Source organism: Quercus lobata, chromosome 8 (assembly GCF_001633185.2).
Source record: "Quercus lobata isolate SW786 chromosome 8, ValleyOak3.0 Primary Assembly, whole genome shotgun sequence".
Lineage (NCBI taxonomy): Eukaryota > Viridiplantae > Streptophyta > Magnoliopsida > Fagales > Fagaceae > Quercus > Quercus lobata.
In genome coordinates, this window is record NC_044911.1 from 3,451,854 (window position 1) to 3,466,114 (window position 14,261).

The following is a 14,261-nucleotide window of genomic DNA, read 5'->3' on the forward strand; positions in this document are numbered from 1 at the left end:
GGAACTCGAGTTCCATGAACTCAAGGTCTTTGAAAAAATAGCCTTCAAATTTGCCGAAAAAAATTTTATGGAACTTGAGTACAAACAAAAATTTTAAAAATTTTTCCATGGAACTCAAGTTCATGGAACTTGAGTACCATGAAAAACTCGAGTTCCCCAAACTCGAGTACTCAAAAAGTGGTAGATCTCTACATATTTTCGAAACAGTGGTAGATTAATATATATTTCGGTAAACAGATTGTGTCATTTTGGCCTTAACACATGCCTCATAAATCTTAATATGGTGTGAAAGAAAACGAAATACATGTGATAATAATGTGATCTTCATTATTTAAGTGCGTTTAGAGGGGGTGTTTAAGCAGCCAAAACTTCATAATTTGTTAGAGATTGTACATTTTTTTTTTCTTTTTCTTTTTTTTTTTTCTTTTCTCACTTTTGGTTGTGTGGGTTAGATCTCAAAGATCGTTGGCACTTCTTGAATTTCAGCAAAGGTCACATATAAGCTATGATGATGGTGACCAAGAGAAGTTTTTGCAAAATTGGTGATCTGATTTGATGATTATCATGATGGTTTTGGCAATCATAATCACCATTACTAAGATGGATATTTTAAGTCATGAACTATTTGCTAAGTTACATATAGATAGATCATAGATGGGTGGCTAAATACGGAGATTGTAGGAAACTAGCATTAAAAAACTAACTATTCAGTTAGTTGGACCCGTTTGCAAACAATTTGTGGTTGTAACAACTCGAGCCTTAGAGGGTCGATTTAGGGCCTCTAAATCGACCCTCTAAGCCTCGGTTTACCTGGGTTAACATGCGAAAATTCCACGTGGAGTACACGAGGAAATCGAGTGTCTGAGACTCGATTTCCGCGTGTACTCCACGTCGAAATCGAGTCTATGAGACTCGATTTCTACTTGTTCTCCACGTAAAAATCGAGTCTATGAGACTCGGTTTCCTAAAGGTTAAACCGAGTCTCAGACAGTCGATTTTCACACTTTCATAATTCACGCGTCTTGGTTTGTCTCTTTTGGGCGCAGAGTATCTGACCAGCCAGGCATTGGTCATGTCTGTTGGGCGCAGAGAATATCTGACCATTGGTCATGTCTTTTATGTTTTATTTTGAATGTGCAATGTTTGTCTAAAAGCTTATAAAGAAAAAGTCTTTGGGCGTGCAGAATACCAGCCAGGCATTGGTCATGTCTGTTGGGCGCAGAGAATATCTGACCAGCCAGGCATTGGTCATGTCTTTTATGTTTTATTTTGAATGTGCAATGTTTGTCTAAAAGCTTATAAAGAAAAAGTCTTTGGGCGTGCAGAATATCTGACCAGCTATGCATTGGTCATGTCATGCCCATTTTTATGTCTATTTTGAATGTGCAAAATCTGAGCAGCACTGTTTTGGCATTGGTCATATTCGTGTTTTGTTTTTTGGGTGATTGGTCAGAAAAAAAAAACTCTCACACAACTCTCACACCTTCAGCAACTTCTATCACAGAACCTCTCTCAACAACTCTCACAAAACATCATACAACTCTCATAAACTCTCATACATCAGCAGCAAAACATTGCTCCTCTCACTCTCATACAATCTCAGCAGTATATTTGCTCAACCTCATGTCAAGTAAGGGTCTCCTCCTCACTCTCTAGTTGGTTGTTTAGTGTATATAGCTGCTTTAAAAAGTGTTGCTTGCATTGAATTTGTCATGCCATTTCTTGATAAAATATTTGTTTGTATTAAATATTTATATTTGTTTCCTAATAAGATATTTGTTTGTATTAAATATTTATATTTGTTTCCTGATAAGATATTTGTTTGTATTAAATATGTATATTTGTTTCATAATATTATTATTATTTTTTTTGAGTAACCGGCCTGGAAGCCCAAGCAGGGCTCCTTATGTATATTAGTTGGTTGTTTAAATATGTGTATATATATATTTATATTTATATATTTATACAACTATATGTTTAAATATTTATATAAATATATTTTGTATTTATATATTTATACAACTAAATGCAAATATAAATATAAATATAAATATATATTTATATAAATATATAGATTTATATTTATATTTATATTTATATATATATATATATATATTTATATATTTATATATAATTATATATATTTATATTTATATATTTATATTTATATTTATATTTATATATTTATGTTTATAGATTTATATTTATATTTATATATATATATTTATATATTTATATATTTATATATAGTTATATATTTATATATTTATATATAATTATATATATTTATATATTTATATTTATATATTTATATTTATATTTATATTTATATTTATATATTTATATTTATATTTATATATTTATGTTTATATATTTATATTTATATATTTATATTTATATATTTATACAACTATATATTTAAATATTTATATATTTATATAAATATATAAATAATAGACACATAAGGAAACAAAAAAGAAACAGGTTCAAAGAATTGTGCAACCTCCAACTTTTATGAAATTCCAACCATGAGAAAGACATTATTGAATACAGTAAAAGCTGTGAAAATAATTGGATCACCGGTCCAGTTGCACCTAATTAAGCAGCTGACATTTTTCCATTTTCTAGATGACATAAAGCTGATGACATATTAGCAGATCCGAAACAAATTTACTGTCATGACGGATTTTTTATTGTATGATTTTTATGATTCAGAGTCAAAATTTGAGTTTGTATATCACATCTAGTATATTTCACTGTATATTAATGCCTTGATTTTCAAATTAGATGATATGTCTAATTTGATTGATCATGATCATATTCACATTAGTGTTTTTTTCTTTTTTCTTTTGTCTGATGAACCCTGCTCTATGTTATTTCATTAATAGTAGTGTGTAATAGGGTATGCCATTAATTTCCGTAGCACTGGAATGATGATATTTTTATTTATATTTTTGTTAGAGCTGAGTTTAAAATTTGTAATGGGGGTGAGTTTTGTTTTTAGTTTTTTTATTTGTTTGAGTGTGTTTGTATGTGATGTGGGGTGAGTATATGCAATTGTTACACTTTTAGATCCGTTGTAATTTTTGTACTTTGAGTAGATAGAAAAAGTTTTGTAGTTGATGTTAAATGAAAGAGATAAAATATATCACTAACATAAATTTCCTTGGCTTGGCTCTCTAATAGGTTCACAATCTTTGAAGAATATTGATATAAATGTATACTTCGGTGGACACCTTCACAATCCTGAAGGGATTGACGGATTCCCATTTAGAGGGGAGGGTATCGAATGCTACTACATGATGTTAGGTCGTAAGTTGAAGACGTTGAATGATTTGAAGAGGAAAATAATGGACGAATTGAAATTGAATCCTGCTTAGTATGACATCAAGATTATTTATCGTTACCCACAAAAAGTCCTTCATGAACGGATAAATTATGGGTATATGGCGATCAAAGAAGATAAACATGTAAAGATGATGTTTAATAGGATCCAGAAAATGCCCCAAGTAAATGCTGCTGAGTTGTATGTAAGTTTGGAGGCGGCTGCAGATAACACTACTGAGGTGGTGCAAGAAACAACTACGGCTTTACAATTTACAGCCCTAGATGATGGATGCACTACAATGGGAGGGTATACGATGGGAGGGTATACTGCACAAGGGTATACGATGGGAGGTTATACGCTCCCATCTCAAGATCATGTTGCTAATACTAGTGAAACCCTCTATCGTGAAGAGACACATTTAGAGGAGGAAGACGAAGACGAAGATCATGTTGCGAATGATGGTGAAAATGTTGAGATTGTGGATGAGTACGAAGAGAGGATTGAGCAAGGCGACTTTGAGAACGATGTGGATGAACATGAAGTCGTTCCCAATTTTGAAGAGGAAAATATGGAGGACCATGATGAAGGTGATGCAAATGATGATATTGGTGTCCAGCATAATAGAAATACGACCACTGGCTACAGACCTCCTGCTGAGTCATTCTACTCAAATACTTGGGAAGATATGGTTGATCCTTCATGTCTTCAGATACCATTTGTCTCTACTTGGGAAGATGGGATGCATTTTTCTAAAGGGTTGACTTTTGCAAATAAAGATGCGGTGAAGCATGCATTGATAATATACGCAGCAAATGATAATAGAAATTTTATAATCCGGAGGTCGACCAAAACGAAATTGTGCGCCGCATATGTTGATGACAACTGCAAGTGGTATGTTGGGGCATACATGAAGACTAAATTCAATGGTATGTGGATGGTTACGTCTTATGTGGGTCCACACACTTGTATACCCTTTGGCCTAAAAAGAGATGGTAAAATGATGGATTCGCATTTTGTTGCATCAGAAATTGTGGGAAAATTGCAAAAAAATCACACTGCACGTATTGATGAGCTATGGGAGATCATACGTACTAAGTATAATCATGAGCTTTCTTACTATAAAGTATGGGACGCAAAACAAAAGGCAATTGCTAAGATATTTGGGGATTGGGAGGAGTCTTACCAAAAGTTGCGAAAGTTGTTGTTGGCATACTTGGATGAGGACTCAGGTACCCAGTACAGCTATCACACCATACCTAGGCCAGACGAAGGTACTGTGTTACTACGCTATGTATATTGGGCATTCGCTCCATGCATTGCTGCATTCCAATATTGCAGGCCAGTGATTAGTATTGGCGGGACTCATCTGTATGGTAAATACAAAGGGGTATTGATGATTGCAATGGCAATGGATGCTAACCAAAAGGTTTTGCCTCTCGCCTTCGCTGTTGTGAACAAGGAGTCAGGGGCTAGTTGGGGATGGTTTTTAGAGTGTCTCAGGACTTCCATAGAGCATGTCATACCTAACGATGGCATTTGTATTATTTCTGACCAACATAAAGGTATCAAATGTGCCATTCGAGAGTGGCCTAGACGTGAGGACGGAAGAGAACAGGTATATCACCGATATTGCCTTCGACATGTTGCTAGCAACTTCAACAGACACTTTGATAACCCGATTCTAAAGGCATTGGCCTTGAAAGCTGGATATGCGAGTAATGAAGCTAAATTTAAGTCCATAATGCAAACCATTAAGGAGGCCGAGATTAATTTACTGAGGGGTGTAGACCCTACTGATACGCGGATTGAACGTTATATGCCGTACACATATCTAGTGAGTGAGGAAGTGGAGAAATGGACCCAGTCACATAATGGTGGAAGACGTTACGGGGCAATGACAACCAATATCTCCGAGTGCTTTAATGGGGTACTTAAAGGTGCCCGCGGTTTGCCCATTGCTGCAATGGTTCATTTCACTTGGTGCAAACTTGTTGCATATTTCCACGATCGACATAAAAAAATTACTTCTGATCTCTCTCGAGGTAAGCTGTGGAGTGATTATGCAATGGAGATCTATAGCAGAAATGAGCAGAAAATTGCAGGACACACTGTGAGTAATTTTAATCATGCAGAGGGTGTATATCAGGTGGTTACCCCGTACAATGACCATAGAGGTGGAGGGGGAAACCACAGTCATGAAGTGCGCATATTTGCTAGAACATGTGGTTGCCAAAAGTGGCAAAACTTGAAGATCCCTTGTTCACATGCAATTAAAGTTCTTCAAGGTCTGCATCTCAATGCGACCAACTATATTGACCCATGTTACAGTTTGAACAACGCCATTCTCACATATTCACATAATTTTGTGGTACCAAAGTCAGAGTCTGAGTGGAGGGACGTTTCCGGACCACGATGGGTGCCTGATCCACTGCTGTTGCGGGGCATAGGTCGTCCTGTGAAGTCAAGAATAAGGAATGAAATGGATGGGGTACGGCGAGAACGGGGAAGCCGGAAGGAAGATGCGGACTTGAGGGAGACTTAACTGAGGCAACGATGCGGAGTGTGTCATCAAGAGGGGCATAACCGTAGAAGTTGTCCCAATTCCCGTGGGGCATCGAGAAGTTGTCCCAATTCCCGTGGGGCATCGACAAGTGGTACTGTTATAAACTAGGCAAGTGCCCTCACTGTTTTTATATAATATATTCAGAATTTCATTTTCTTATAGTTCTTTGCATTTGGAAACTAATGACCGTATTTTAATTTTTGGCAGGCAAGCGGAAACTCGATTTTGCTAAGTGACATTGTACGTGGGACTTGTGGTTATCTTCTGTATTGACAAGTGCTAGGTGACTATGTAGAATCTGTTGTATCAGTATGGAGAAGTGCTTGGTGACTATGTAGAGTATGTTGTATCAGTATGGTTTAGTATGGACAAGTGGTAGGCAAATATGGAGACTATGTTGTATTTATTAGTTGTTATTTTGGTTATTGTTGAATGTTGTTGTAATTGAACTATTTGCTGTCCATTGTACTTGTTACTATAGTTGCGTTGTGCAGCTGCCTATAATGCCAGCAATTATATTACTTTGGCATTAGTAGCTACTACTTTGGCAAATTCAACCACAGGGCCCTCCTTTGAAGCGATGATAGCTAGTATTGAATGTTTTTTGTCTGTTAATAGAGAACCTATATATAATAGTAACTGTTTGAATCCAGCTATTTGCATATGATGTACGAGCCATTTACCAGTATCATATGCTTGTATCTACTTGTTTACCGCTGCTCATGTTATGTGTTCTGGATCTAGTTTACTGCTGCAGGGAAAGGGAAACCAATTATGGTTTACTGCTGCACGAGTAGGTGCCAAAAACAAAAACAAAAATAAAAAAATAAAAAAACCCAAGCAGAAATCGACTCCCTAATAGTCGATTTCCTATGGAAATCGACTCTCTGAGAGTCGATTTGTTGTTAACATAGTCCACTTCCACTGGGGATTTTTTTTTCCTGCACGAGTAGGTGCCAAAAACCAAAAAAAAAAAAACCCCAGTGGAAATCGACTCTCTGATAGTCGATTTTGTATGGAAATCGACTATAAGATGGTCGATTTTGTATGGAAATCGACTATAAGATGGTCGACTTCCGCTGGGGGAATTTTTTTTTTTTAATCCCAAGTTGGGAACTAATTTCAACAGGCAAGTGAAAATGGGTATTTTTATAACTTATTGCTTTAAATATAAACGTATAGATGTAAAAAGTCACGACGGATATAACAATGAACTCAAGTTTCCTATTTTGTGCATAAAACTAACTACAATGCTGAAATTAAATTGCAAGAGTCAAATTAAATGAATTAGGTTATTTGTCTCCATATATTGTAAGGACATACCTTAATGAAATTTTAGACTAAAGAGAACCACACCAAGTCTAAAAGCTCAAATTTGAAACTTTCTTACTTTATCACACAGGCTTTAATGTAAGACTTTGATAGACGGTATATTGTAACCGTCCTCATCTCAACGAATTCAAACGCCACTCATCTCAACGAATCATGCTATATTATTCAAATATTTGCATTCATATTCACGATAAAATCACAAGGCTGGTACAGTTTAAGTGCCAAAAGAGAAAGAAAAAAAATTGAGTAATGTTTTTTTACACATTAAAACATGTTATTTGAAATATAGTACCAAACACATTGACGTGTCTCTACGCCCCTTAGCATTCCAAGTGTCTCCCTAGTGCTGTAAGACATTGACGTGCCTAGAGAGACCGTCCTCACACATTCAACCGATGAGATTGAGCTATAATCCATCATTGATCCATTCTTCACCAAATTGACCCCAACATTCAGCTCTCCACAATCAGATTGATAGATCAACTCATTATTGAAGATTTCAAGCTTCCACTGACCCTTACGTGCCACCTAAAGCCTTGAAGTCACATCCTATGCACTACACATGACACCACCCAAATAGACTTATGGTTGGTTAGGTTGGGTTGTGTTGGTGGGTTGGATACACACTCTACACAGGAAGAGCGATAACGATAAATTTGAACTTAGATTATTATAATATTTTCTTATATACATGGAGAATATGTTATTATAGTGATTTTTAAAAAAAAATATTATAGTTAGTTGACTAATTTAAACATATCCAAGAAGATTTTTAAAAAATTGTACACCCCCATTCTATGGAATACATGTTACATATTACAATAAGTTTAAATTATTATATAATTTTAGAATTGTAGCATTTTTTTTTTCTTTCCAAATATAATTATTATACCTATATTGTTGAAATTTTAATTTTCAAGTAATTTTTTGAATTTTTATTATTTTTATTGCTTTTCTAGGGCCCATATCTTTATTTCCAATACCTATTTTGTTTGTATTTTTTAACCTAAAACTAAAGAGTTTGACAGAAATAGAATAAAATTTCATGCTTTTCAACCTAAAAATTAAGAAAAATAAAATAAAACTTCGAGCCCAAAACTGAATTGGACTGAATGGACCTAAGTGGACCGAATAGGATTGAAGTGGACTAAAATAGACTGAATGAACCTAATAGACCGAATTGGACTGCAGTGAACCGAATGATTAAAACTATAATGGACGGAATGGACCTAAGTGGACCGAATTGGACCAAAATAGACCAAAAGGACCAAATAGACTGAATTGGACCGAATTAACCAAAGTGGACCTAAGTGAACCAAATTAGACCTAAATGGACCAAATGGGACTTAACATAAAGTCATAACCCTTGTAGGTCTTGCATGAAATACATATGCCAGATCAAACGAGAGCTAAAGTTGATGCCAAAGTTGGCACTTAACATAAAGTCATAACCCATGTGTTTATAAAATGCTTACTACTTGTTCCGAGAAACTAAAACTGGTTTTTCAAATGGAGAAACCATCTTGCTTCTACAAAACCATCAGTCACGAATTGCTCAGAATGATACTGTCCCTTTTTGAAACACTATTTGAAAGAATCTTAACACAAGCTGATCGGACAAGTTCACAAAATATAAGCCAAACAATCTATAGAGGAAGTTCATACATCAAAAGGCACCATGCTATTCTCTCATAACTTGACCAATCAAAGACTTAAAAATAAAACGTATTATGCAGATCTTATATTAGTTGCTGGGAAGCATAAGCAGGTCTCCTTCCATTAACTTTACGCAGAATATGGTCTCCTCAAGGCCATTCTTTGGGCAAGCCAAGGTCTTTCTGAATCTGGGTCAATGAAACGAGGCATGAGGAACTGTTCTGCTTCTTCGTCTATCAATTCTCTAGCCCATGCGACCCTCTTTGATGGGCAACTACCTGGCCCATAGCACCTGCATTTTTAATTGAAGCATTCCATACTTATTTAGTGTGCTATTAAGAATAAACTTTCATAAAGACACCAGCATCCATTTCAGAAGAAAAGTCAAAGAAAAGAAAGTACAACCAACTCCACCAAAACAGTAATCCAACATGTTATCAATTCATTTTCATTTTCATCTCTACTCAGCATCAAAAAAAGGTTATCAAAGAGCATCTGCACTTGTTACAAGCTACCAAATCATAATGGTAAAATTGGCAAAAATTTTATTGCAATTTATTAATTATATGGTCAAAAATGAGATGTTCATAATAAAGGCTTATGGTCATTAAGCACAGGAATTAGCAAGCAAAGAATTTGAGAAGCATGGTGATGTGTGCTGGCAGCAGCCACACCAAATTGACTATGCTGGGATTGGACGCTTACCAAGTTAATTGAGTCATACTTTTCATCAGCATCTGTAAAACAAGAAAGGTATGTTGTAAGCACTTCACACACTAATGTAGAATGACAACAATTGAATTTAGCGGAAATTCATACAATCAATCTAGTATCAAGTAATTACATAATTTTTTAAGGTAAAATACAAGAAGCCTGGCCTGCACAGTGCTTTCTTCTGCTTTTGATGCCAGGTACAAGCAGGTTGGAGCCACAAGACGCGGATCATATTCTGTCATACTCTTTCTGAAAGCACAAAAAGAAGTTAAGCTTAGCAAGCAAAAGCACAACTGGGCATAAAAAATTGCTTGAATGTGCTTTCTTATGAGATGATGCTATTTTTGTTTTTTGTTTTTGTTTTCTTGTTTTCACTTTCATCAGTCACTTCATCAAATTCAGAATCCTCAGTGGCATGTTCACTTTCAGAGTCACTCAACACATACCTTGTTTTCTAACTTGGTTCACCCTTTGAGGTCTTGCTCTTGCTGGTGCAACTTCAATAGTTTCTTCAGTACTGGCAGAAGTAGAAGCAGAACCCCAATTTTCTTCATTTTCAGTCACTTCATTTACCTTACCAACCCTTCCCAACACAGAACCACTTTTCTTGTTGAATGGAGATGCCCTCATCTTTCTCACTTTCTTCTCCGGTGAAATCCTGGAATTTTCAGCAGGCTTTAACATGTCAGTTAAAAGCTTCTGGGCCAATGTCTGAGGCTGCTGCTTATTCGCTGCACCTCTCTTCTTTGCCGCTGCAGGGGCCTTAACTGCCTTTGCATTTGCAGCCAGTTTTCCCCCGCCCTTTTTCCTGGCTTCTGGAGTAGCTACAACTTCTATCTCACTATCTTCATCATCATCATCATCATCATCATCAATTTCATTAATATCATTATAATCATCATCATCATCATCAGATATCTCCGAAACAGTTGCCAAGGGCTTCTTCTTCTGTGCAGCAGCAGCCCTTTTGCTAGGTTCTTTCTTCTTGGCTGGTACTTTGGGCACTTCAGTCTCCATGGCTAGTTATAGATAAAAACAAAGAGAAATTTACTGTGGGAATACTTACAGAAAAAACAGTCCAACACATTCCCAATGATCACGGTAAAAGATCATGGAAAAATTCACAAGAAACTAATTATTAGTTCTGCTGTATCTCAAGTGGAAATTTTAGTTGGTGCTTGTAACATGGAAAATTTTTATCTATGTACATTACAGTATTTTGTTCTCTTATAATTGATTTTATGAAGAAGAATAATAGAAACACAATTTCTCACACAAGATCATATATTAACTGGTTTGCAAACAATATCCCCATATCATCCACTGTAATTTTTCTTACATTACAGCTGAGTTGTGTAAAGATCATAATAAATAGTCTAATGAAATATAATAATATAGCATTTACCGGCTGATTGATCAGGAGATGCATCGAGGTTATAGGCAGCAACTTCTATCGTTCTTTAACCTCATCCTTTCGAAGGAAAAATAGAACATACGAACAGAAACAGACCTTAGCAGGAGCTTTCTCTGGTAAATGAAGCAGAAGTAAACCAAAAATCAAACAAAAAGTAATTCCCATATAATAAACATAATATTTTTTGACACTTACCAATTTCCATTGCAGCCACAGATGACGAGACAGCTTCTGCAACAGATTCTGCATTATTTGCCTTCTTATTATTGTTCTTCCGTGGGTTCTTGGGTGCTTGTCTAGCAGACTTCATAGCAGCTTCACCCCTTGCTTTGCCTCTCATTTTCTTTCTTAACTCCTCTGACTCACATCACTTCTCTGTAGCTCCTAAATGACATAAAACTAAAAACAGTCAACAAATAGAAAGACAGAAAAATAAACAAATCATCACAAGGAATTGTTAATTTTTCAGTCATACATCGAGTTGCCCCTCCAAAGCATCAAGATCTGTCCTCCAAAAGGACTTTGGAGTTTCCTTTCTCAAATCATCAACCTCCTTATTGACCTTATCCCTTTCAGCGCATAACTCCTGAACCTTCTCAATGGTCAAGCTTCCAATTGCCATGGCCAGTAGATACTCATAATCACTTATCTGTACCCCATTACTACTGCTGTCAGCAGGAGATTTCACTTCTGTTTCTTCTGTATCATCAGTTGCACCAGCAACTTCTGGCTCAACAGCTTTAGTTTTCTTTGGAAAAGGAGTGAAACCTTTTGTTTGCAGCTCAACAAACAGATCAGCTCTCTTCCTATTACTTACAATGATCTCTCCCTTCACAACTGCAAGGATAAACCTAACCTTGTTTTCTAACTTAAACAACTCCATTTCACGTTTGTTCAGTAGAAATTTCTGCACAAAATACAAAAACTGCAATTAATAATTGTTTCCCTAAGAAATGGCTGAAATTATTGAGTATCAGTGTTCTATTTGTGTTCACACAACAGGCCATGACATCAAAGGCAAAATAGACCCATTGTAATAAATTTGTTTTCACATACTCATTCTTCATCCCAACTAATGAAAAAACAATTTTTTTTTTTTTTTAACAAGAAAGGTGTGTTCCAAATCACTCATCACTAATACATTGCCAATGCCAATTGCTCCACACCAACATTCTTTCAAATTTCCTCTCAAGATATAAATTCTATGAAGCAGCTTAACAAGCTTGCAATTTCTTAAAGCAACAAAGTTTTTCAGCGATTAGATTCTTCTGGAAAAAAAATACAAAAAATAATAATAATAAACAAAATAGATTCCAATATGTTTGACTGTAAGTCTGCTATAAGATGCTTCCAAAAAGAGAATTTACTTACTACATTCAGGATTTCCTAGAGATTAATATTCATGGAGGAAAAAAATAAATAAAAATAGACCTATGTGGAATGTGGTCAACTTGTAAATAAAAATAATTCACAATACTTGGGGATGTTGAACAAATTACTGGGAACTCTCAGCAGTAGAAGAAAAACATATGCTTGTCATGACGAATACCACCTCTATTTGGCAATAAAAATAAGTAGAGAAAAGAATGAAGCTTACATGGTAATCATCCATGTAATCACGACGGTCCTGCATAACAAATTAAACCTTGAACTTAGGACAAACTTTGAAACAATCATACAAGTCTTTTGAGTCCAAAAAATAGGGAGAGTTTTAGAGAGCCAGGTAGGGGGGGGAAGCTCTCTAAAACTCTCCCTATATGGAATGTGGTCAACTTGTAAATAAAACAATCATCAATCTGCATCAGTTTCCTATTATAAAATTCCATTAAAATAAAGAAGTGTTTCCATCAACTGATTGGCAGTACATTCAACATTATTTAGAAAAAAGGCCAAAAGCTTCCAATGAAAATCTTGGTTGGACACAACCACAGAGGAAATTCATTGTATTATTATGACATCTTCACAAAAATAAAATCTTGATATGAAAAATGTCTTTTGTCACGTCTGTAAAGAAGCCTTTGATGGGGAACAGCCATTAAATACACAGAAAATGCAACACAATCAATTAATTAATCACAGAAGACCAAAATTTCCTCAAAAATTAAAGGATTGGCTGGCCCAAGCCTATGATAGGCTTTATCACTTTTATCAGAAGGGTGATCATCAAACAACCAAAAGAAACAGATGAAATCATGAAAAATTTAAAAGGACTGATGCCAATTGTACAAACCCTTCTGTATCTGTCCTTATATCTATCCCTGTACCGTCGATCATAACCCCGCTCTCTTCTCCTCCTTTCACCTTCTTCTCTTGCTCTTTGAGCTTCCTGCATGATGTTTGAAGATTTAAAATCACTTGGAATGAAATTCAACTAAGACTAAAGAAATTGCAATCAGCAGTAAGTATCGTTAAGAACCTCTTCCTCTCGTGCTTTTCTCACTTTCTCTGCTTCCTCTAAGGCCTCTTTTTCAATCTGAAGTTACAGAAAAGATATGCAAATAAGGAACTGCTATTGATCTAGAATCTAACAATGAAGTTTAAGGAGAAGGGCCACACCTCCCTCTTTGCAAATACTTCTTCCACAACTTGTGTTGCATAATCTGGGTCATCACAGATCAAAACATTGTCGTAAACTGACCCACCCTTTACCTGCATTATTTGACCCCATTAATCATATAGTTTATTGATAACAAGAGCAACATAATAATCAGTCTATCTAGCATAGTAGATTGAGACTTATGTCCTACCTGCGAAACCTCAATTCCTACATACTTAATTGGCTTAAGCCCATAAACATCAGGGTCATCTTCAAACTCTGGACATAGGAAAAAGGAAACCACTTAATGTCAACTTCACAACACTTTCTCCAACATCTCTTTTCATTAATTTTCCATAATTGGCGACATGTGAAGTCTTGTCTTTGTCTGGCTGTGAAAAATTCCAATAGAAACGATTGAGTGCAGAGTTCCTCTTCTGCAAATCTATGGCCTCTTCAGCAGATGTAATCATCCCTCCATGTTCTTTGTTAAGACGAAAGAGCCTTGCTTCATAATCCTGGGGAAAGAAGTCAAGAGATATGAAAAACCATCATAGGAATTAATTGTATAGCACAACATCAAGGTTAATGGACTGATTAGCAACCTGGAATAATCCATCTAGTTCACATGAAACACATAAAGGACCATCCCCATTGACAATGCAATTTCGGCAGTATCTCACTCGTTCAATATCCTCCTCTTTTGGTTTCTCCATAG

At 35.6% G+C, this 14,261-nt stretch overlaps 2 protein-coding genes across 4 annotated transcripts; both read right to left on the reverse strand.

The window, feature by feature from the left end:
* Positions 1-8,712: 8,712 nt before the first annotated feature.
* On the reverse strand, positions 8,713-11,091 carry LOC115955393 (DNA topoisomerase 2-like). Of its 3 annotated transcripts, XM_031073507.1 has the most exons (4): positions 10,999-11,091; positions 10,040-10,612; positions 9,585-9,616; positions 8,713-9,171 (listed from the first exon to the last, which is right to left on the reverse strand). In XM_031073507.1, the coding sequence occupies exons 2-4, from the start codon at positions 10,608-10,610 to the stop codon at positions 9,154-9,156; spliced, it is 621 nt and encodes a 206-aa protein (XP_030929367.1). In that variant the 5' UTR covers positions 10,611-10,612; positions 10,999-11,091; the 3' UTR covers positions 8,713-9,153. The 3 variants fall into 3 exon arrangements, with proteins under 3 accessions (XP_030929367.1, XP_030929366.1, XP_030929368.1); XM_031073506.1 differs by lacking the exon at positions 9,585-9,616; XM_031073508.1 differs by lacking the exons at positions 8,713-9,171; positions 9,585-9,616 and adding an exon at positions 9,773-9,842.
* Positions 11,092-11,202: 111 nt separating this feature from the next.
* On the reverse strand, positions 11,203-14,259 carry LOC115956117 (DNA topoisomerase 2-like). Its single transcript, XM_031074592.1, has 9 exons — positions 14,149-14,259; positions 13,869-14,061; positions 13,755-13,822; positions 13,564-13,656; positions 13,424-13,480; positions 13,238-13,333; positions 12,605-12,634; positions 11,483-11,914; positions 11,203-11,391 (listed from the first exon to the last, which is right to left on the reverse strand). The coding sequence occupies exons 1-9, from the start codon at positions 14,257-14,259 to the stop codon at positions 11,356-11,358; spliced, it is 1,116 nt and encodes a 371-aa protein (XP_030930452.1). The 3' UTR covers positions 11,203-11,355.
* Between the last annotated feature and the right edge of the window lie 2 nt (positions 14,260-14,261).